The following is a 26317-nucleotide window of genomic DNA, read 5'->3' on the forward strand; positions in this document are numbered from 1 at the left end:
ATTCAGCTAGTTCATTTTTTTCTCGTTGGTATAAAAAGTAGAACATCAAAATTATGAACTTGTTAAAATGATCCTTCTTCGGGTTTTCCTGATTGATACAAAAATAGAACATTTCAGTATTTCAAAAGTTACATAATGGTCAATTTTCGTTTGTTTAAACAGTACATAATGGGCTAGTTAAAGTAGCTCTTCTTCTCTTTTCCAGTTGGTACAAAAGGAAATAATCCACCTAAATTTTATTCATTCTTTACTTCTTTTTTTCTGGTATTCCTTCGTTTATTGGAGTAATACAAAATGGTATAAAATGGCATTTCTCGTTGGTATAAAATTTATCCTTTCGTTTGTTTAAATAATACAAGATGATTTAAAATTCTCAGCTAGTTAAAATGTATATCGTTGCTTTCTTTCTCGAAGTAAGCCAGTCATATTTATTCATTCTTCACTTTTCTCTGCTTGGTACAAAATTGAATAGGTCACACAGGTTTTGTTTAAAGTTATTAAGGCTTAAATATTTAACCATTGACCTCGATAGTCAGTACTTTTGGAACAAGTAATAGTTGATGACGTATTACTAAATGTGGAAACAGCACCTCAATATGTGGATCCATTTTCGAGTTATTAGGTTTTAAGTATGTTGACCTTTGACCTCGATGATCATTATTTTGGAACTTGCAGTGATTGATGAACTATTACTAAATGTGGAAACACCACTTCGATATTTGGCTCAGTTTTCGTGTTATTAGGTTTTAAGTAGTTTGACCTTTGACCTCGATGGTCATGATTTTTTTAACATGTACTAGTTGATGACCAATTACTAAATGTGGAAACAGCACCTCTATATGTGGCTCAGTTTTCGAGTTATTGGGTTTTAAGTATTTTGACCTTTGACCTCGATGGTCATTATTTTGGAACTTGTAGTATCTGATGACCAGTTACTAGATTTGCAAACAGCACCTCAATATTTTGCTCAGTTTTCGAGTTATTAGGTTTTAAGTATGTTGACCTTTGACCTCGATGACCACTAATTTTGGAACTTGTACTAGTTGGTGACCGATTACTAAATGAGGAAACAGCACCTGAGTATGTGGCTCAGTTTTCGAGTAATTAGGTTTTAAGTACTGTGACCTTTGACCTCGATGACCACTATTTTGGAACTTGTAGTACCTGATGACCAGTTACTAGATTTGGAAACACCATCTCAATATGTGGCTCCGTTTTCGAGTAATTAGGTTTTAAGTACTGTGACCTTTGACCTCGATGACCACTATTTTTGGAACTTGTAGTAGTTGATGGCGTATTACTAGATTTGGAAGCAGCACTTCAATATGTGTCTCAGTTGTCGAGATATTAGGTTTTAAGTATGTTGACCTTTGACCTCGATGGTCATTATTTTGGAACTTGTAGTACCTGATGACCAATTGCTAAATGTGGAAACAGCACTTCAATATGTGTCTCAGTTGTCGAGTTATTGGGTTTTAAGTATGTTGACCTTTGACCTCGATGGTCACTATTTTTGAAACTTGTAGTAGTTGATGACCAATTACTAAATGTGGAAACAGCACCTCGATATGTGGATCCATTTTCGAGTAATTAAGTTTTAAGTATGTTGACCTTTGACCTCGATGATCAGTATTTTGGAACTTGTAGTAGTTGGTGACCAGTTACTAGATTTGGAAACAGCACTTCAATGTGTGGCTCCGTTTTCGAGTTATTGGGTTTTAAGTATGCTGACCTTTGAACTCGATGGCCACTAATTTTGGGACATGTAGTACCTGATGACCAATTACTAAATGTGGAAACAGCACCTCAATATGTTATTTCGTTTTCGAGTTTGACCTTTTGTTCACGATGGCCAGTAGTTTGAGGACATGCTTATGTCATTTCTGCTATGTTAAAATGTTCAAAATAGGGGTTGAAAAAGTGCTCATAAAAGGGAACGAGTTCACCCTTAAAATGGAGGTCGTAAAAGAGAACGAATCTTATGTATTATCTGCTCTCCTATGTAATTTCATTAGGGGTGGAAAAATGGTCATCAAAGAGAATGAATGAATACACCATCTCAAATGATTATCTGTAGACCGTGGGTGTTCGATTGTAATCCTTGCTCGTTATGTTACAATAAGGGTTGGAATGAGTTATGTATTCTTATGTCATTTCTGTTATGTTAAAATAGGGGTTGAAAATATGCTCATAAAAGAGAACGAGTTCACCCCTGCTATGTTATGTGTTCGTAATCTTATGTGTTATCTGCCATGTTAAAATAAGGGTTGAAAACGAGTTCCCCTTAAAATGGAGGTCGTAAAAGAGAATGAATACACCCTTGTTATGTTACGTATTCTTATGTATTATCTGTTCTGTTGTGTGTTGCGTAGTTTTATGTGTTATCTTCTCTTCTATGTGTTCGTAATCTTATGTGTTATCTGCCATGTTAAAATAGGGGTTGAAAAATATGCTCATAAAAGGGAATGAATACACCCTTGTTATGTTACGTAGTCTTATGTTCTGCTATGTTAAAATAGTGCTATGTGTTATCAGCTCTTCTATGTGTTCGTAATCGTATGTGTTATCTCCTATGTTAAAATAAGGGTTGAAAAATATGCTCATAAAAGAGAATGAATACACCCTTGAAAAAGTGTTCATAAAAGGGTACGAGTCTTATGTGTTATCTGCTCTGCTGTGTGTTACGTAGTGTTAAGTGTTATCTGCTTTGCTATGTGTTCGTAAACGTATGTGTTATCTCCTATGTTAAAATAGGGGTTGGAAAATATGCTCATAAAAGAGAACGAATACACCCCTTCTATGTTTCATATTCTTATCTGTTATCTGTTCTGCTGTGTGTTACGTAGTGTTATGTGTTATCTGTTCTTCTATGTGTTCGTAATTAACATATGTGTTGGAAAAGTGCTCATAAAAGGAAATGAGTTCACCCCTTAAAATGTGCTCGTAAAAGAGAACGAATACACCCCCTTAAAAGTGGTCATAAAAGAGAACGAATTCACCCCTAAAATGGAGGTCGTAAAAGACCGTGGGCTCACGGTGCATGGTGGTCATTTTCTCAGTGGCTTGTGAGTTGGCTAAAACTGGCTCAGGTCTGATCCAGATCGATCCATTTTCTACTACTGTCGTATTATATAATAAACAAAATACGTGTATTTGTTTCTGTGCAAGTGTATTTTGTACTGCGTGCAGTAAGTGAAAAACTGATAAAAAGCAATAAATTTTCGAGGACCATCGCATACAAATCCAAACAAGATAAGACTTCGCTTTTCTAATTTTGAACATTTGGCACGTTTACTGTATATTCTGTTAATTTCTAAGAAATTGGTTTAAAATCTGTGGAGACATTAAATTTTAAAAATATCTCTAAAAAGTGCCGGACAGTGTGCGTGACAAGTTTAAATACCCGTCCGGCTGAGAGTGTATACACGCCAGAAAAATGTGGCAACGTAGCACTCCGTATAAACTGTGATAGCGAAGGGCGCAAAGCAGAGAAAATCATAATGTCATATTTGTGATTTATCTTTTAAAACAAGTCAAAACAGTTTGGTTGAAAAAGCTACTTTAAGATCTTTCTAAAAGTTTTTTTCAGATTGTTAATACACCGCAGCAATTCAAAGATAATGATGTCTCACTTTTTAGTGAATAACAAGAAAATTACTACGTGTTGAGTAATGAAATTTTCAGAACTTACAGGTAATATGCATCTACATATCGTGCACAGAAAATTATTTCATGTTATCTCTTTTCCGAGATATAGTGCTATAAACATTGATTTACCAAAAAAGTACGAAAAAATACGCACTTTTTCATTAATTTCTATTTTTTTTCTCACTACACAGTACAAAGAAAATTTGTATGTCGTAAGTATTGAAAAGACAACATTCCAACAATTCCAACGAGGTACGACAATGCAATATAAGTTTTGAGTGGACGTCACGGCAGCACCGCGAAGTCAGGGGCCTATCTTTATGAAATGGATAGTAGAAAACCTAAGAAAGGAAGAAGCTCAGAAAGAAGTAAAGAAAAGATGCAACAAAACAACAAACAAAGAGAGGTGATGGAGAAATTGACAAAGGATAAAAGGGGCATCATGAGATTTTGGTCACTTTTCAACTATTTACAAGAGACCAGACCACTATAAGCCCTGAAATTAATATCCTCTGGAGCGGCCCTGGCTGAAAATATCCGAATATACCTAAAAAATACTATGTCTTATACGTAATGCGTATGTCAAGTTTCGTGGCAATATCTAGAATAGTTTCGAGGAACAATATTTCTCAGTCCTGTTTATAATACAAATGAGACTACGGGAGAAGCGGAGCGAGTAACAATACCCTTGTCCTCTAATATGCCACGCATCACATTAAAATTACATCAGTCACTTCCTATTCGCTAGTAAAAATGCAACAAACCTCATAAATAGTTAAATCATTCACTTCCCTTGTTTGGCTCTGAAGTAAATCATAGAAAATTTTCTGCATGTAAGAAAGGGAATAAGAAGAAAAGAAGGGGAAAAATCCTATAATGTTCATTTCTTAGTATATGCGCATGAATTATGGACCTAAAAGAACAATTAACTTTCTTTTTCTTACACTTTTGCGAAGCAAAAATATCTTTCAACGCTACCGCAAAATACGTACATCAGGTGGCTGTTATCGTTGTAAAACGTCGCATCGTATATTGACTGAAAGTGGTTCTTCGTCGTAGTGCTCTCAATAAGTGTTATCTCATGTATCAGCTGAAGGCAAACAGTGACAACCAATCTCCCTTAGATGTCTATAGCAGTGGTAAAGATTAGAAACAAAAGTAAGCAGCTCCATCGTTTTCGTGCATTTCATTGGAGGTACGTTCGCTATCAGAACGGTATGCCCAAGCGCTGGAACTGCCAAAACATAGGGCAAATACAGCCATTTCGGGAATAGCTTCCATAGTACACATGCGACTGTGAATCTTTGCTGTGACCTGAGACATGCCTGAGCAGATTTTCACTAGGATCAATGAATGGATCCATATCTAGAATTTAGAGCTGGCTGACCCACAGTACTATAAAGTTAGTGGAGTGGACATATTACTCGGTGCTCATATATTCCCATTACTCACCAGAGGAGGCATACTCATGGCCCTTCAAGGTGCGCCTATCTCATTGGAAGCACCATTACGTTGGGTGTTACGGCGAAGTGAACTGCATTAGTGAATAGGCAATGTCTGCATTTCATGTATGTTGTGATCGAGATTCCTCATTGCTTCGATTGTAGGAGATAGAAGTAGTTTTATCTGCACATCCTTTAAGAGTGGACGAACAGGAATATATGGAACATTTTACAGTGATACATAGAAGAGTTAATGGTCGATACTCTCACCTTCGCTATTCTCGTGATATTGCTGTAAAGTATTTCCATCAAGAAGATATAAAAGTTTTGCGGTGTTTTGAATATCGGGAACAATATTGTAAGATCGTGAAAGTATATTTAAGAACTCGATCACATGGAACCTATTTCCTTAAGTAAAGACATTGTGTCCGCAACGAAGAGTTACTACCTTCCTCACCAGGTGGTTTTAAAGGAAAGTAGCACAACTATTAAACTCCGTGTAGTATTCGACACTAGTGCCAAAACCACGACAGATGTCGTTAAATGAAACTCTTATTGTCTGCCCAAGATTGCAGGAGGATCTCACGTTCATCGTGCTCCGTTTTCGGACTCACCCTATGGTGCTATGTGCAGATGCAAAAGTGATGTTTAAAAGTTCCTGTGAAGCAAACTTTTAGTGTATTATGTGGAAATTAGATCAAAATAACCCATTCAAGACTACAGGTTGCTTATAGTCACATACGGAACTGCAGGTGGAATCTTAACAACAGAGTGTCTCCAATAAGTACCCATTGACGAAGGACACAACTTTCCGTTAGCTTCACAAGTTTTGCTTCACATTACGTACACAGCTGTGACAGAAACAGCTCAGCTACAATCCATAATACAGCTCGTGGGAAAGGGAAAGTCTGAATTGTGTAAGTAGGCGAGTAGTGAATCAAGTGTTTTAAAATCCATTCCAAGCCATCTGAGAGAAACAAACATAATCTGTTGCTAGGATGATAATGATACCATCAACGCATTAAGACTGTAGTATTGTCCATCTCAAGACACACGCTTCCAAATCATCGTACCAAAACTTCTTCATATGATTACCAAGTGATAGTTATTGTCTTGCTAGCAAAACTATTTGATCCTTTAGCGTGGTTAGTTCCTACTACTATATTGACTAAACGTCTCATGCAGAAGGTTTGTAATTTGGTAGTTGGTTGAGTTGACTCTTCCAAAGACACAACAAAGCAATAGCATGATTATTGCTGCGATTTACCATTGTTGCAGAGAGTGAAAATTAGCAATATGCCATTTCGCATGATACAAAGGAAATTCATCTCGATGGGTTCTGTGGCGCTTCATAGGCTGCCATAGTGTATGTAAAATTCGTTTTGCAAATGTGTATGTATTTTTTTTTCATTTTTTAAAACCAGCTATTCCTTCTTTCATCATATGAATTGTATATTGATAGCAAAAAAAAAAAAAAAAAAAAAAAGATAACTGGGAACTAGAATTCAGTGTAAGTAATTCCTCGTTAATGGGTAAACTTCTAAGTCGAGGGATTGAATTAATCCCACTATCTTTGTTTGTTTTATATATATCGGTATTTACGATTGCTGTCGGAAAAGTATCTGACCTTTGTTTTGGGACAACTACATGGCGCGGGTTGACCACATTTTACATTGTGGAAGAGGGATTCATGAATTTTGTACCCTGCGGGTAACATTACATCCACTTGCGTCTGCAGTTGTAGAGGAGTGGTTATGCTGCATAATATTGTGTGGTCGAGACGTGATATGCGGATAGGAACCAAGAACGAAGTTGCACTCGATTCAGTGGCTACATCCAATCTCACCGAGGTCGAACAAGGCTTGCGAAGGTTCAGAAATGTTCACCAGGTGTGTGCAAAATCAAGTCAATGTTGTTTGTGTTCTTCGATTACCGTGGCAAGTGGTAGTGTGTATGATCATGGAAAGAGAAATGTTTAGTTAAGGGATAAAAGTAAGGGGGGCCATAATTATTGCCGAGAAGTATGTATAATCACGTCACTCATGTTGTTTACAGCATATCATCCACAAATTTATTCTGATAAGCAGGGCCCCATAGCATGCCTCATTCGCATTGTCGTCAAGAGTTTACAGTAGCTCAGCGTGGTGAAATTGTGGGTCATGCGTCACTAGGCCAGAATGCATGGCAAATCGCCAGAACATATGGTTGTAACCGACGAACTGCTCGCAATCGTTTAGACCGGCACAAGAATAATGAAGTTAAATGACCCAAATCTTCACTAAGATCAAGTAGACTTAGGGCAACATTTGCAGCTCAGAATAAAGCGCTGATAAAAAAAGTCAGGAACAATCCAATGCGACATAGACCCGTCTTACGGGACAAGGCTGTAGAGTACGACTATTCTCACGAAACCATACGGCAGGAGACTTGTCCTACCACCAAAGTCTTTGTAACACAGTCTTTGTAACGTACATGTTGTTCTAACTGAGATTTCATTGAACATGCAATTTTATCACACACTCGCCACAACACCACTTTACCGTCCGTAGTAAACGCATCATAGATAGTTACCCACGACCGCAATTTCGCGGATAAAGTTGAGGCAACCGGAGCCATTTCTAACTTCGACGGTCAGTACAGAACACGTGCGTTTTGCAACTGCAATACTAGAGTACTGTCGTCCTGTCATTCAGTTGAACAAGTGAAGTTCTTTGAAAGCTTAGATTATCTGCTATGATATTGCCATTGTCGGCAGCTTCTTGGAACGAACTCTTGCAGTAAATTCCTGGAAGCACACTAACATACAGTTTTAACTTGAATTGCAGGATTTGCTTTCATTTTTTCCCGTCAGACCTCCGATAACAATTAAATAGACTTCATTTTAGGAATTTCTCAGGCACGTGATCTGTCTTTCTCCAAAGTTGAGAATAAAGGGCGCTGCTAATGTACCCTGGAGGGAGGATTTTTACTTGTTTCTACTTATATTTCTTTTGTCATCGGCGAAAGTTCTGCGAAACATTGTTTGGCAAATAAAAAAAGAGAGAGATATTTCTCTTTTGGTAAAGAAACGAAAAGATAGACATGACATAAATTGAATGTAGATGCAAGCCTTGCACAGTTGAAGAGTTTATTTTTTATTTTAAATTAAAGTTTCAGTAAACGCAAAATTTTAAGACAGTTTTATGTAAAAAAAAAAAAAAAAAAAAAAAATGTAGAAACTATAGAAATATGTAATATTGGTCAAAATATGTAAAATATGTAATATGAAACTTGTTGAAGCACCCTACAAGTGTGAATCACAAACATTTAAGGATTTGACGAACCTACATATAAAGGAAAAAATATGTAATTACATACAAATCCGGACATTAGTTATATGTAATAAAGGTTCCGATAGGAGAAATAGCTATAACGGTTGCTTATGCATTGCTTCAGCGGTTGTACGTGAGTTTGAAGTTAACAGTTTACAGCGCAGTTCGAAATAAGCTTGGACATGATGTTCCTATACAAGGATGTTTCTTCCATCTACGACAAAGTACTTATCGTAAAATTCAAGAATAGGGTTTCTCAGGACTTTTATAATAAAGATATAGAGTTTTCTATGTGCTGCAATCGAATTGATTCACTGGACTTCCTTCTGTGTGAAGATGCGTTGCAGATCATGGAATACTTAAAACAGATAGCTCCTCCAGAACCAGAAGATTCATTATTTTGATTCAATATATGTATCCAGTTTATGCAGGAAATTAGGAGGGGAAGAAACCATGCGAGTAAGACGCATTCCACCACACTTTCCCCGCCAAAATTGGCATGTGCATCAGGCTACTCTTGGAGAGAACCCACGCACAAATAATTTATGCAAGGGTTGGAACAATAAGTCTTCCCGACTTACTGGGGAATTTTAAACATGACAGAGTACAAGGTGGTTATTGTTGTTGTATGTACGAGTAATTTATGAGGCTATAGTACGACGAAACTAACTGTGGATTTGCATTATACGAAATTAGACAAAACAAATTTATATGATAATGTAGTTATTGTTGCAGCTAAGTTATGTTCTGCATATAGTTTTGGGAATTTGACTACATGATTTGCATTATAAAAGTAATAACATACTGTGGTTACTGCTGTTTCACTTAAATTATGTCCTGTATACAATAAACATCGATCCAGGATTAATAGAAAATGAAAGAGGTACCAAAATATTCGTTTGACATGGTATGTAGTAAAATCAATTTGTTTCTCGAATATTCCAGTACTAATAATTTGTTTACAAGGCTAGAAATTCTTCAACTGGGCCGCGGTGGCTCAGTGGTAGAGCGTTCACCTCTGGTGCTTGGGGTTCCGGGTTCATCCCAGCCCCCGCCAAGTGAACTTTGTGGTGGACAAACACCGTGTGCGTGGGTTTTCTCGGGGTTCTCCCGTTTCCTTCCACTTTCTTCATTCCACCATTTCATTCATTTCTCATAATCACCGTCTCCTTTAGCCTAACCGGCATAACTGTGGGACGTAAAACTCACAGATTTCATTTCATTTCATTTCAAATTCTTCAACTAATACATGCAAGAGGTAAGTTTGAGTAATACAGTATATTTGAAAACGTTTTCTTATCTGTATATGTCATGTGTTTACATATTGTTTTTCTTCCTGCCATTTTTTTCTGCTCGAAAACTACCCTGCCATTTTTAGTGATTCTATAAAACTACATGAACTGACATAAATTAAAAATGTACTTCCGGTTGACGTGAAAAGTTGAAATTTGGCGTGATTGCAGCTTTCCGGGACTAACCGACAGGAAAATTGCCAAAAGTGAATATTTTTAATTTTTAGTAGGTCTAAGGAGAGGGTGAAGGATTTCCCCATAATATCTTGTTTTAGGTACTTCGAATTGGAATAAAAACTTAAAATTCGGTATGCTTGTACATTTTCGTTAGCAATACCTAAATAAATCAGTGAAAATAAAAATTTCCAACCTTAGAGTAGTTTTATGGAAAACTGAAAAATCTTTCCCGCGTTATTTATATGGGACATCTTTCACACCTCAAAATTATTGGGTACTTCCTGCTGGGCTACAGTGATTAAAAATGACATGGTTGTAGCTTTTCGGGACTAACCGACAGAAAAATTGCCAAAAGTGAATAGTTTTAATTTTAGGGGTTTAAAGGGAAATTTCCCAGGTTATTTAAATAGGCCTTTTTTCTTCGACGTATGATCTCGTATTTTAGGTACTTGGAATTGAAATACAAATTTGAAATTCGGTATGTTTGTACGTTTTTGTTAGCGTTACCTAAATAAATCAGTAGAAATAAAAATTTCCAACTTTAGAGTGGTTTTATGGGGAACTGAAAATTCTTTCCCGTGTTATTTATACGGGACGTCTTCTACACACCAAAATGTTTAGGCACTTCCGGCAGGATCAGGGTTGTTGGAATTTTCCCCAACCCAAAATTCCCTAGTGGGTTTTATTGGGTAAAACCCACATAAAAAAAGTCCACCTCAAAAAATACACTTCAAATCTTGGATTGAAATATTAATCGTAATATGATTATAATTACTTTCTTTTAATCGTACTTCGTAGTGTATGCCTAGATTCAAAATTGGCATAATGTATTTACAACCAGAACAGAACAGAACAGAACACAATTGAAAACCAAAGGTTTTGGAATCATTCATAATGAATTTTATTTCCGCTCCATCAAATTCGCTGTAATACTGTTCAACTGTAATCTATTATATAAAAATGAAAGGAATTCTGTTTGTGCGCGCAACACGGGAAAACGGTTTAAAATGAATTTTTGGATGCAGCTATCACGTACTTCGAACTAGGTGTTTAATCAGGTTACTTTGATTAAAATGTGGGGAGCGGATGGTCAAAATCTATGCAAAAATCTTAGTATCTCTCGATTCTGTCAAGTTAGGAAGATGACATTTTTATGTAAACTTCCCACTAAAAGTAAGTGGACCCGTGTTCCAGTACTTTTGAGAGTTTCCATTTTAAGTGGGAAAGGAAAGCATTTTCTATAATTTGAAAGCGATTTTACCTGTTGTTTCTGATCGCATCACACGGGGAAACGATTAAGCAGTTTGAAATGAATTTTGAACATAAAGAAGTAGTTAGTTCCTACCTTGAGCTGGGATATTTATATTTGATTCAAGGGCGCATCCTAGGAGAAGGAGTAGAGGAAGTTCAAAATTCATGTAAAATATATACATTATGTCACGAACTCGCCAAGCTAGGAAGATTAAACTCGGTATATAAACTTTTCATTAAAAATAAGCTGGCATGTGTTGTAGTGTTTCTGAAAATTTTTGTTTTAAGGGGAGGGGGTAATTTTCCATGATTCCTTTATTCACATTGAAAGCGATGTTGTCTGTTGTTTGTGATCGCGTCATGGGAAATGCTTGAACAGTTTGAAATGAGTTCCAGAAGATATTTAGTACCTACCTCAAGCAGGGATATTATTATGTAACTTTCCTTAAAGGGCGTAAGGGAAGGGGAAGGTAACTTTCCTAAGGAAAAAAGGGGTTAAAAATTCATGCCAGAAATAGAATATTTTACTACACTTTCATTGATATGCGTATCCTAAGGGGCAGACGAGGCTCAAACATTTTCCTTGAGCCTAATTCTCTCCGTACAAAGAACGGGCACTTCAGCTAGTATGGAATCGAAAGTAATGCAGCTATATTTCCTTTGTTTTTGCTATATTCTTGGGTATTAATATAAAGAGAGAAAATGTCTTTTTCCATGTGTGTCAGTTAATTACAAAAAGAGAACACTTCACTTGAAAAATGAAATTACTAAAGATACACCTCTATCTTCTCAACATTAACGGCAATCAGATCGTGGAACTCCCTAATTCTTCTTGCGTATCTGATGGAGTATGTGAAACACAGTACAATTATTGTATACTACAAAACCCCTTTAATTGTAAAATATATGGTAAGAAACCAAACTGGCAACTGAAAATGAGAGAAAAAATCAATTTCCAACATTTCAGTTCTCTCTCTCTCTCTCTCTCTTTCTTTCACACACACGCACACACACAATATCCAGAAAAACATCATCCACTCAATAAAGTCATTTATTATCTCTTGCTCTTGTTGCCCCACGTGTTTTAATTGAAACTCAGGACGGCTGGCTCAGGGATTTGAATCATAAGTGTAAGAGGGGATTTTATTCCTATTCTGTATTAAGTAAAACTATCGAACTCTTTGTTACTCTAGAAAATTGTGTACTTCTTTCTTGCTACAAATCGAAATATAAGCAATGGTGCAAAGTGTGTCTCACCAAACGCGTATAGGACTTTATGGATTCCTCGTCCATTATTATTATTATTATTTGTTATTTCTAAGCTTAGTTCAATGTCTCATGATTATGCACCATGGCTAAGGGAGACTGTGATTATATGGATAATAATGATGGCATGACGAAACCAGCCCGAGAAACCCATGCACACGATGTTTGTCCACCACAAAACGCACTTGGCGGGAGCTGGGATCGAACTTGGAACCCGCACCAGACGTGAACTCCGCAGTCTCAAAGGGAATTCCATAGTTTCGTGTGTACAATAGAACATATATGCTTAAATGGTGTATTAAGTAGGAATGTGGCTTTAAATACACCTACAAAATTTAATAAAACCCAATATTTCCCAATTTTACCCAATAAAACCCACTGGGCGTTTTTTTTTAAAATGGGTTTTTCATAAACCTGGGCAGGGTTAAGATGATGAAATTTGGCATGATTGTAGCCTTTCGGCACTACACAGGAAAATTGCCAAAAGTAAATATTTTTAACTTTCAAGGGGTCTAGGGGGGGGGGCAAAGAAATTCCCATGTTATTTAAATAGATGTTTTCTTGGTATAGAGAATCTTATCTTTTAGATAGTTGAAATAGGAAAAGAAACTTGAAATTCGGTAGAATTGTGCGTTGAAGAGGTGCGAGGCCGAGCAAAGACGGGATGCGGGAGCGTAGCCCCCAGCTGGGCAAATTCAGGAAATATGAAGAGCAAATGAACGAAATTCACTGTTGATGTAAAGGCTGATACATAATAAACGCAAGGCCGTAGGCCGAATAAAGGCGGAGGACTGGGAGGGAGCGCCCAGCTAGCCAAAGGTTAGTTTATTTCTAAAATACCAGTGTTGGAGTCTTCACATTTACACATGGTTTCACAAACTCCTTAATGATTGCCGATCTAAAACATATAAAAGTTTGACAGAAGACACACAGTTAATCAAATATGTAAAAGATGCAGAAACGTGTAGAATTCGCAGTCTGTTGCTGCCAGAAAAAGATCGATTCACATTTGAAATTTGGCAGATGATAATTCACAAGTACCTACTCTCAAGGAACATGGAGGTAAGTGTTTAAAGAAAAAGTTAGTATACTCTATTGGAAATCAGTTAAGGTAGGAGGTTCCACATATATCAATTCTTCTTCGAAGATATAGTTCGGCGATATTATTAATAGTTCTATAATTCTTTCTTACAGAATTTATGTCGACTGCTTCTTATTCATAACTTGAAACATATAGAGGCACACCATCACCTCCATTCTAGAGCTAGTCGTAGGTGAATGCCTTCCTTTCAAAAGCAAACAATACACCATTACAACTTTTGAAAGAATCCCTTCTCTGTGTAGGAAGCAGGAGTTATAAATGATTTGGTAGATAATCATCAGGTAAGATTTTAGTGTATTTATTTTGTATTTAGTTAGTAATTATAATTGACTCTAGAAAGTTATTCTTTCTCTGAATGAGTTTCTGTATGGTATCTCTAATATTAACAATAAGACCGCACTCGTCTAAAGTATAAATTATAACTTCACGAATCATATTAGTTCAAGGGAGGAAAGGTACAGAAACTTGTTTGTCATAAATTAGAGAGACCTAGGTTTTAGGTTGATGAGCTTTCATAAAAATCAGACTGCGTGAAAGAAAGCCATGGTGATAATCAAAATATATTGCAAAGCATAATTTCTGAAAAGTTCATCAGCTTGCTAATGATGGACCACTTTTATACTAACTTGAACTTTGGCATACATAAAAAATCTCTATAGTAAATTTATACATAAGAAAGCCTTTTTCGTAATTTATTAACTTTTAGTATACTTGAAAAGAAAGAAAAAAAAACTAATAAATTTATACAGCAAGAAAATTCTTTTCGTAATTTATTAGGCTAATTCGTGAATTAGAAAAACTAAAATGGAGTAGTCTGTTTTGGTATTAATATTCAACCATTTTTTCAGCATTAGTGGGTTAATGTTAAAAAAAAAAAAAATCGAATTTAATGATTATGGCTGTCAGAGGAGGTAAACGGTTTGGTGGATATGTTGGTGAAAGTGAATACTTGTGGAATTGACAGTGGAGTATTGTTTGTATTGGAAGGAAGTCATTCTAGAGTAGTGTAATTCAATATATTGACTTCGTATTCTAGAAACGAATCTAGTCTTCTGATCGGTGGTATACAGGGTGACCCAGTTTCAGTTTCCTAGTTTTTATTTGGCAACACGAAAAACGGGAGAGGATAAATGACATGTCTATCAGCGGGTAAGAGGTGGCCTTGGATTCAGTGTACAACGGAGCGTTGGCTGGTACAATCCGCGGCAAAAAACCTGCAACATGAGGATGTAAGTTTATTGTGAAACTACGCCTAACAGCACAGGGAATGAACATAACGTCTAAGTGGAACGAATCACTCCAGGATAAACCTCGGCATCCTCCCGTCCGCATTTATTTTGGAGCAAAAGACTTCGTCATTTCACAATAAACTTATATGCTCATGTTGCAGGTTTTTTGCCGCGGATTGTACAACAGCACATTACCTTTTGAATTTCTATTTGTACTTTTATTCCAGTCTATAAACCTTTCTATATAAACATACCCCTCTGAATGTTTTGAAAGTGCTCCATTTCTGTAAAAGGTACTACATGACGAACAAAGAAGACTACCATTGTCTTGTGACAAAGGCCACGTGTAAATTTTTTTTTTTTTTTTAATTTCTCTTTTTTAGACACAGCATAACGACAATTTCCTATTCGATTAAATTTTATATATTTCAAGAAACTCTGCTTTGAAAATTCAAAACACTCCAAGCATACACAAAAATACACATGCTACACCTGTATCTTCAAAATTTGGGGAGGAAGAATTCCCTTCTACCCGTAACATGTCTGAATAAAACAGAAAAGTAAAATATGTTCAGTTATTGTAAGAAAATATAGACTGCATACCGTTTTAACATTGTGAAAAAGGAGAAAGAAATAACCATAATATAGTGCCTAAGCATGAGCATTTTTTTATGATTTGGTGACAAGTTAATTTTTAAAAAATCATCTGTACTGCATATTACTTTCATATATCGTATTATTAACTACTTCATTACGATGAGTGAATGTGTTATAACCGAAGGTTGGCTTTTAGAACAACATGAAACTTAGATCGTGTTTCTGAAGAGAAGAGTGCAACATTTTAAGAAATTTGAAATTGTGCCGACAAGACTATCTAATTCTAAGATTAAAGTTCCGTTGAAGAAATTAAGTACTATTGTTCTTAACAGATTTGCCAAATAAACGTCACTGGCTGCTCTGGTTGATGGTAAGACATTAGGCTGGGGGATCGCAACAACTATCTTTCGCGAGTTTGTCTCGATCAGGGCATGAATGTTGGGTATTGTCCTTTCATTATTTGTTTAATAATCAGAATCACCATTATTAGCCTAAATGTATAGCCATAGAACACAAAATTCAGATATACAGTACATACTGTCAGGGTGGATTGGTTTCATGAAAAGGCGACAGTACTTATGTTGGAGAGCGCCATAAAACGGACGGTGAGACAGATATTGGGAAGCGCCGTACCAGTTAGTTGGAGAACAATGACATTGTGTCGTTTACACGTCTCTTGCGCATGACTTCGCATATTGCGTCTATAACTATTTGTGATTTTTATTACACAGTGTATAACATAAAACAGAATGGAAGTTAAGATACTTCAAACAAAAGTACTAATTTAGTGTGATGTATGTAAAATTAATTACAGAAGACAACCGCGTCGCCCTGACAATATAGCTATAATTTCAGTTTAACCAACCTTACACACACCTTGAAATGTTGTTACAAAGATTCGCCATATACGCGAATTATTTTGTATATTATTCTAGAAAAGTAATGTAAATACTTCAGGGGAATTTATTCATTTTATTTTTGTTATTAGACAGTTTTTTGGGGGGATACCAGAAAGGGAAGGGAAAACTTGACATTTGCTCGCTTGCCCGGCGACCTAGTTCATCTTTGGACACAGTAGAATTCCCTGTACTTACTGAAAATGTTGTAGAAGTACAGGAAAAACTCAAACCCAATTTATTATGTATTGCAAACAATTGTTTACTGTATAAAATGAAGCATAACGTAAGTAAAAATCGTATCGGATTAGTCTTTGTTAATTTTTATGCTGCGCATTGTGTTGTTTCCTTCAATGTGTAACTGCTGTGTATTCTTTTGTTAAATATTTTATTATGATCATTTTTGACGGGAAAGACTATAAAAAAGTAATTTGCCTTATATGTATTGAATAAAATAATGGTGGAGGTAGAGAAGATACAATATCACAGTCGTTTACCATTTAAAACTGATTGTAATTCTTGAAATAACGGTAGAACGTAGCGTTAATGGTTCTGGATTCATTTTCTGTGACAGTTTTACTACATTACATCCACTATAGTGAGTAAACGCAATTTCAGCAGTTCGTCTGAAGATAGAATGAAGAATTTGATTTAATAAAAGAATGAAATATTTGATTTAATAAAAACTCGTATAGAGAGAATATTAAGTAGCAGAATTGATTTGTTGTTTTCGTACTCTTAATGCCGATAAAAATGAAACACTTGATAACGTGGTATGTTTAGAAATTTAGTATACTGGTGAAGGGGATGTACTACTATTTTTCCATACTCTTTTTTATTATTTGGTTGAAAATTTCTCTAGCAAAGGGAATAAGAAATAGTTTGCAAGATATCTGATATTCTTAAAAGTGTATCTACGACGGTCGTTTTCCCTATTGTACCAAAACTTTATTTCTTAAGCTACAGACAAAAATCAAGTTGCACCGAGTAGAGCGGTCCTTTCTCACTTTTCAACATAATCTCCAAAGCGGGACAAGCATTTGCCCCATCGTTGCACCAGTTTCTGAAACCCATCTGCAAAAAATGCGGGGTCCAGAGAACGAAGAACGCTTTTCACAACTGTCTGAACTTCCAAATCAGTCTGAAAACGTTGCCTGGATTTCAGTTCAGGAAACAAGTGGAAGTCACTTGAGGCCAAGTCAGGGTTGTAGGGGGTGTGTGGTAACTTTTCCTATTTGAGTTCGCGAAGTTTATTCTGTGAGTCCTGCCGAATGGGGACGAGCATTGTCATCCAGCAGAATGTCACAATGACAGAAAGGAGTCCGAAACGTTTGCGGCGTATTGGGTTTTTCACTTTGTACAGTGATTGGCAAAAACTCTGTGAGCACTATTCCTTTGGAATCCCAAAAGACAGTCACAAGCACCTTACCTGCAGGTGGTTGGACCTTGAAATTTTCCCTCACAGGAGACGTGAGATGTTTCCACTCCATGGACGTTCACTTGAATTCTGGAGTGTAGTGATGGACGAAGCTCTCATCCTGAGTCACAATACGGCTGAGAAAGTGATTGCCTTCATTGTGGTAGCGGGTCAGAGAATCCAGACAACAGTCCATATGCGTGTGACGATGTTGCTCAGTCAATTGTCGTGGGACCCAACGAGATGCAACTTTCGCATAACCAGTCTTTTGTGGATGATTTTGTGCGCAGTCCCGACAGACTTCGTGGCTGCTTCACGAAGCTTGAGTCTTTGGTTGGACAACACAAGTGCATTGACTTTGTCAACCAATGTCACGTCACTACTAGAGATGGGCCACTGGGCCTATCTTCATTGAATATGCTTGTTCGTCCTTCAGAAAACACTTTGCACCACCTTCGCACCATTTGCACTGACATTACAGTCTCCATAAACAACCACCAGCTTCCTTCGATAGGGACAAGACCATTTGCCCACTCATACCGGATCACAGCACGAATCTCTTCTTTACTCTACACTGTCAACATACGTTGTTCCACCATAACTCGTTATTCCTTATGACCAGAGCACGTTTCTCACTGCATGCCTCCTGCTAAATCAAGCGTCGCGCATGCGCGGTACACACGAACACTGCATTGTGGTGGTACATGTAGAAGAAGGGTGACAGATCACATTTCTATCGTCATTTCAATTATACGGATCGTACTTTCTGCAAGAAAAAATAGGGAAACTTTTTTCTTGAACGACCTACGTACGAAACTCTATTTGTAGAATGTTCAAAAGACATAATAAAAGTGTATATAATTATTGTAAACTTGAAAAAACAAATGCATTACACACTGTTTTCGTTTCTGAATGTATATGTGGTTATTTTTTGTTTTTCAGGGATGGGTGAAAGCAGTTCGACAGATGAAAGGAAGAACGTTTGTTGATTTGAATGATGGGTCCTGTTCGCAGCCACTTCAGATTTTAATTTCAAATTCAGAAAAGAGCCCTTCGAATCTAAGCTACGGCTGTTCAATAGTTGCTAGCGGGAAAATATGTAATACACCAACTGGAAAGCCAGAAGTAGAATTAGTTGCTGAGAACATATCCGTTATAGGCCCTTGTGTTGTGCAGAACGGATTCCCTTTTGTTCCTAGGAAAGTCTACCCTAATGACTATGTGAGACAGTATTTGCATTTCAGATCAAGGACGAACACTTTCTCATCACTTTGGAGAATTAGAAACATTGCTACGCAGAAATTTCATGAATATTTCATTGACAGGGATTTTATTGGAATACATACTCCTATATTGACAGCTAATGACTGCGAAGGGGCTGGTGAAGTGTTTCTTGTAAAACCAGCGAATAGTAGTTTGATTAAGAATATGCAAAAGGATGACAAATCAGAGGATGAGTCGTACTTCGATAACAAGACTTATCTTACTGTTTCAGGTCAGCTACACTTAGAGTCTGCAGTCAGGTATAGTGCATTCTAGTCTTAACAGTATAGAATAGTTGTGCTCGATGGAGTTCTTATTTAATTTAAATTAAGTGATTGTTTAATGTAAAAAGAAGGAAAGAAATGAGTTAATTCATGCATGATCAAATCCAGAGAAGTAAATATGTGGTTTTCATGTACTAAATTTGACTTGTTCACATTATGCAGTTAGGTAATTTCAATTGTCTCTTTTCCAAATATGCTTTTATATTATTATTCTTTACCGAAAATATTTGTAAACGCTAAAAAGAAGAAAGGAAAAGATGAGAATTATTCATTCTGTTCTTGTTATTTATAAGACTGCGCAAAGAGAAGTCTAGCAAGATCAAACTCTCATTCGAGCAGACATTTTTCCTGAAGTGCTTCAAACTCTTCGGTAATAACCTTTCATTGAAGCTTTTGACAGTTTTCTGTTCACTCATCACTTATCAGGCACCTTTGACTTGAGACAGTATAACGGTTTAGACTTCATACAATAATTAAGATTACAAGAAGACATGAATTTATTGATCGAAGTACAATAGATTTCGTCGCATAAATATAACTGAAATTAAGTACACAATAGTGCGTATGCTGTATGAAAGTGGGGAACTTGGGTATCTCGGCAAAGAGTTTTCAGAGGTTTAATTAAAATAATTTCACATCGAAAGTACCTTATATTTTAATTTGTAAAACGAAAATAATAATTCATCAAGGTCTCAGCTATATAACCAAATTTCTATCTGTGCTTGTCTGTTAAATGGTACATATTTTAATGATGTAATATCTGTCATTCAGTGCCAGTGGATTAAACGTTTTGACACCCATTTTTCCAGATACTTATGTATTTCATATTTGTTTTAAAAGATAAGCTGAGAGAGACTTTCTGTTTGTTTATTTAAGTTACGGTATTTTAGGAATAGTTTCTTATAATTCATGGTATTTATGTTTATTCTCTAATGTTGTAGTAGATGTTCAGAACAAGTTTAAGACTTCGCGTCGTAATATTGACTCAACGAAATTTGGAGATTCAAATAGTTAAAATATTTGTTTTGTACTACTCAGTTAAGTTTTGAACTCCCCTGTACTATTCGTATCATTACTTCTATGTTGATACATTTTAAGCATCTAATGTGCACATACCAACGAAATTAATATTGATAGTGTTAATATTAAGTCTTGACAAGAGAGATATTTACTTAATGGTAGAGAGGTTATTCCCGTGTAATCATCACACGGAACAAGAATTTGGCAGCATGACCGTCTTAGATCATGACCAACAAATTTCAAATGTAATCATTGGCAAGGGAAGTTGAAATCATAAATGAAAACCGTTGTTATTCACGTATCTTTCCCCCTCTCCAAAAAACGAACATCAGGTCAAGGGCACAAAATGTTGAATACATGCATTAAAACTTTCTATGCCATGCGTGAATTAATGGACATACAGAAATAGTTAAGGGGTCATTAGAAAACTGAAGGATTCCTTTATATGTAAAAGCAGTAAAATTACTGAAAAATGTATTGATGCATGTATTTATGGCACATACAAAATGAGTAAAAAGCTTTGGAGGAAACCTGGGCATATGTGGTTGAAGGTACAAGTTTGATTTTTGACATAGTGAAGCACCTCCTGATGGGAATTTACTGTGGCAAAAATGAGGATAGTGCAGACACAGGTTTTTGAAGTGCGGAAAATAGAACTTGGCCGAAATTGTTGATGTTAGCTCCTTGCAGTCGTCATATTCTGAAGGTGACATCAAGTTAAAAGGATATTCATGTTGTACATCAATATCCCACCAATAACCACTGTACGAGGGGCGGCTAGTAAGTTCGCTACATAAGGCATTAAGTAAAATAAAAGTAGCAATTTTAAAGAATTTTTTTTAAAAAAAATTGAATATTATCTCTATCGATTGTATTTCTCACGTTGGGCATACAGTGCTATACCGCCGAAAAAAATATACTTTTGCTTTGCTTTGAAACTGGCTTTCTACGGTTGCCTTGGTTTCGTTCTAATCTTCAAATTTCTGGCCTCATATTTTATTATTATTATTATTATTATTATTATTATTATTATTATTATTATTATTATTTGGTAAAAGAAAATATCACTCGGCGCCATGTCTGGGCTGTAGGGTGGATGGTCTATCTGTAAAGCCATATTTCTTAAGGCCTGCCTCGAAATTCGCGCTGTGTGAACTGCCACTTGTCCTCCAAAAACAGCACTCCGTGGCTCAGTTTCCTACGTCACTTCTGTAAGACTGTCTCACGAACCGGAGCCAATATATTTGAGTTATATTGACCATTCGGCACCATTTTGGGTAGCGAAGTGCACCAAATAATGGATCTGCTTTTATGAAATGAAGTCTTTCACCTCTCTTACCCAAGTTCTACTTCACCGTCTCGTGGTGGTTCTAGGGGCCGCGGTGGCTCAGTGGTAGAGCGTTCACCTCTGGTGCATGGGGTCCCTGGTTCGATCCCAGTTCGCGCCAAGTGAACTTTGTGGTGGAAAAACACCAGAGGTCAGTGTGCGTGAGTATTCACTATTTTCTCTCGTTTCCTCCCACTTTATTCATTCTACCATTTCATTCATTTCTCATCATCACCGTCTCCTTTAGCCTAACCGGCATAATCGTGGGACGTAAAACTCAAAGATTTCATTTCATTTTTTGGTGACTCTGTCAACTCTTACTCGAGACAGGATATTGAAACGCCTGTGGAAGGTAAGAGATCAAAAGAAGTGGATCTGGTCCTCCAGGTTGGGGGTTGAGCGATGTTCAGAAATCTAACAACAAACCTCGGAATTGGACGGAATACAAGGAACAACAGACATTGCGACGTAGAAAGACAACAACATGCGTTTGGTAAGGACGGAATACAAGGAACAACAGACATTGCGACGTAGAAAGACAACAACATGCGTTTGGTAAGGACGGAATACAAGGAACAACAGACATTGCGACGTAGAAAGACAACAACATGCGTTTGGTAAGGACGGAATACAAGGAACAACAGACATTGCGACGTAGAAAGACAACAACATGCGTTTGGTAAGGACGGAATACAAGGAACAACAGACATTGCGACGTAGAAAGGACAACAACATGCGTTTGGTAAGGACGGAATACAAGGAACAACAGACATTGCGACGTAGAAAGACAACAACATGCGTTTGGTAACTTGAAATGTAAGATCAGTGTTTCAACTAGTAAAATGCAGGAGATTGCTGATGACTTGTAGAAATATAACATTGAAATACTAACAACAATACTTACTAGGTCATGGAAGAATCGATAAGCCAAATTACACTCTTGTTTACAGTGGGGGAGAGAAAAGAGGATTTATAATTAGTAACCAGATTTATATGTAGAAATCGTCACTAACGTTTACTCAAATAAATGAAAGGATGTACAAAGGTAGATTGAAAGGAAAATCTCAGAACATATCGAGTTTCAGTGTACACTCCCACAGAAGACGACGGTGACAAAAGAAAAAGAAGAATTTGACGACCAACTACAAACAGTAAAGGAAGGAATTAGCGGACATGACATCACAACAATAGCAAGAGACTGCAACGCAAAAAACGGCATAGAACCGCAAGTAACTCATATCACCGGCAAGAACTGATTTCATACTACAACTAGCGATAATGGATGGAGACTCATACAATTCTGCGAAGGAAACAGTAATATCCGCATATATTCTTCGAAAGAAAATATATACATAAAGGAACATTAAAATAGCCGGACAATACTACTGTTAACCCAATTGATCATATAATAGACCATAGGCACGCAACTTCCGCATTTGACGTCCGGACACTTCGAGGGGCAAACTGTGACAGAGAGCAATAATACGACAAAGATTAGCCAACATAGTAAATAGCAAAGGAAAAAAGAAAACTAACTGGAACACTCATAAAGAAAATCAAAATAGAAAAACATACGAGAAAGCCATAAGCGAGAAATTTAAAATGTTGCAAAAGAAATTCTGAGGGAAAAGAAACACGAAAAGAGAAAGGAGTGGTTCGATGAAGAATTCACACAAGCCATAGAGAAAAAGAACGAAGCTAAAAAGAATATACTACAACGAGACACGAGAGTGCACTGCTAGGAATATAACGAGAGGAGGAAAGAAGCAACGAAAATGTGCAGAAAGAAGGAGGAGTGGGTGGAAAACAAAGTAAGAGAAATAGAGGAGTGTATAACGACCACTAAATGTGTATTACTATGAAAATCACCAGTTTGTAATTAGTTTAATGCTTGTTTTGCATATTTTATATGTCGTTATAGCCCTCAGTCCGTATATTTACATAATCTAGGTTACTGTTTTATCAAAATCCATCTAAACACTTCATTTAGATATTACCTTTTTTTTTCATTGTAGTACATAATAAATTAAACATTTACACACTTTTAAATGTTGTACATGTATATATCAGAAGATGGATTCTCTATTTATTATATGTTTTTTCGTTGCTATGACGACTTACAAAACATGTCATATTACTATCACAACAAAACATCAATCATAATAACAGAAAAGAAATTACATCTATTTCTCTTTATATTTTCTTCTTCTTCCTTTTGAACAGCTTGTGCATATTTTAAAAGCATATTTTGCTCGTAAATACAAGTTACTATATAAAAATTACACAATACCGTTACAAGTGCAGAGTAGAGCAACACATAAGGAGAATCTACAAAACTATCAAGGACGAAACAAGTGGTTTGCACCCATATGTGCAAAGACAAAAAGGGCAAGATAATAGAATCAAGAGAGAAATGGATGGATAGAGAAACACATACTTTAAAGAACTTATGAATGCAGAGGAGCAAATCATAGAAAACGAAGAATTCATGAAATCACCGACGACATAAAGAGGAATGATAATAAGGAACCAACCAAAAGGATGCGAGAAAGCTATCAATGTACTGAAGGAGAGAAAAGCTCAGAAGAAGACACAATAGTAAGTAAAATGATTAAAGCAGGAGGAGGCAAACTAAAAAGTAAAATCTACACGCTAGTCGGAGAAATCTGGAGAAAGGAACAACTACCGCTAAGTAGGAATGCGGAGTTAACTTCCCTATTCATTAAGAAAGGTGAAGCTTCCATAATTATAGAGGGATCATCCTACTCAATACAGCATATAAAATATTCTTAATATACTGTTCAATAGAATAGAGAAAGTGGCTAAAGAAAAAACTGAAGAGTATCAATCCGGATTTAGAAGCACAATAGACCAAATATTTGTAATAACACAGATTTTGAAAAAAAAAAAAAAAAATCGTGAGTACGATATTGACTTAAATATACTTCTCATAGATTACAGAAAGGTATTCGGCAGTCTTATTCGAAATAAAATTTACAAAGCTCTGAGTGAGATTGGCATATCAAGAAAGATACTAAGACTAATAAAACTCACACTAAATAGTACAGCAAGGGTATTAATCCAAGGAGAAATGTCGACAAGATTTGGAATTAAAACAGGAGTAAGGGAAGGAGATGCGTTGTCTGTATTGATTTTCAACCTAGTACTTCAGGACGTTGTTGGACAAATAACAGGACAGGTTAATATTTTACATAAATCATTGCAACTAGTAGCATATGCTGATGACAATAGCCCGAAGTGAACAAAGCTTAAAAGAAACATTTGAGCAATTGGATAAATTATCCCAAACCAAGAGGCTTCAAATTAATAAAGAAAAAAATATGTATGAGAATTTCACGTACAGAAAAGTGCACCAATCAACAAGAACTAAAGATAAATCATCATAGTTTCAAGAGAGTCAGTTTAACTATTTAGGATACTTAATAACGAGTAACTGTGATGTAATGAAGACTATAAGACACAGAATACAGGCAGGCAACAAATGTTATTACAAATACGAAAAACTATTCAGAACCAAGATACCATCTAGGGAAACAAAAGTGAGAATGTATAAAACTCTAGTGAGACCGATAATGACCTATGGGTGCGAAGCGTGGAAATTCACTTGCAGATCTACAGAGCAGCTGTTAGTATTTGAAAGGAAAATTTTAAATAGAATTTTCGGACCAATTAAGAACGATGATATGACATATAGACAAAGATACAATCATGAAATAGATCAGCTAGTCAACAATGAAAACAATATGTATGAGAATTTCACGTAGTACGCATAGTAAAGTTACACAGAATCAGACGGATAGGGCATGTCATGCGAATGAACAATACGAGAATCCCAAACCCAGATGATCAGCTAAAATATTATCGGCAGAAAAAGCGAGAGGAGAGGCCCAAGAGAAGATGGGTAGAAGACATCGGGGAAGACCTGCGTGTAATGGGTGAATTTGGTTGATGCGTCAAGATTTGTCAGTGCCACCTGACCAAAAATTGGGTAACTGTATTTGCCTCATAACAGTCTCTCCTACAGGATGGTCCACATGATTTGATGACTAAACTCATCCTGCGATGCTTTCTTGAGAGTCCATTGACGACGAATTTTAAGGAGACCTCATATTAAATCCACTTGCTTCTCCGTAACAAACGGACAGTCCAATACGCTGAGTTTCCCCGCCTGGAGCGAACGCCCTGATTTACAGTGCAACTGTCTAGCACGGTAATGAATCGGATTATTGCTGCTGGCAAACTTTTATGATACTAATGTACATTTTTTTTTTCACTGACCACAGAATTTTGTTCAAGCTCTAAATATGCATTAGGGCACCTCATACAATTTAACTATTTCAACCACGCACATCACTATAACAACTCTGCCATGGTTCGCACTCTTTGCAAATGATCATGCGTGTGCTCGAATTCCAGCAATTATGCCAATATTATTTACAACAGGTATATACTTACTGGTGCTATAATTCGATTTATATTGTATTTCAGAGGCCTTGGAAAGGTTTACACTTTTGGTCCTACGTTTAGGGCTGAGAATTCACGTTCTAGGCGACATCTTGCAGAATTCTACATGTTGGAGGCGGAAATAGCTTTCGTTGATGATCTAAAGGATATCATGGCTATAGTAGAGGATATGATTAAAACTGTTACGCAGAAAACTTTACAAGCTTCTGATAAGGAAATTACTATTTTTGAAAAGACAACAGATGTCACGCATAAGGTATGTAATATTTTGGGTTATATTCGGGTAATAAGATGATAGGACAATCGAATT

General features: G+C 36.4%; 1 protein-coding gene across 2 annotated transcripts in view; it reads left to right on the forward strand.

The window, feature by feature from the left end:
* AsnRS-m (asparagine--tRNA ligase, mitochondrial) overlaps positions 1-26317 on the forward strand; it is a 70339-nt gene that overhangs the window by 25899 nt on the left and 18123 nt on the right. Inside the window, exons 2-4 of one of the 2 annotated variants that reach the window (XM_081738764.1) lie at positions 13582-13770; positions 18571-19151; positions 26032-26263. In XM_081738764.1, coding sequence (XP_081594890.1) covers positions 18595-19151; positions 26032-26263 — 789 coding nt within the window. In that variant the 5' untranslated portion in view covers positions 13582-13770; positions 18571-18594. The remainder of the gene's footprint in view (positions 1-13581; positions 13771-18570; positions 19152-26031; positions 26264-26317) is intronic. The other variant, XM_081738763.1, reaches the window with a different exon arrangement.

Source organism: Thermobia domestica, chromosome 14 (assembly GCF_964235325.1).
Source record: "Thermobia domestica chromosome 14, izTheDome1.hap1.1, whole genome shotgun sequence".
Classification (NCBI taxonomy): domain Eukaryota; kingdom Metazoa; phylum Arthropoda; class Insecta; order Zygentoma; family Lepismatidae; genus Thermobia; species Thermobia domestica.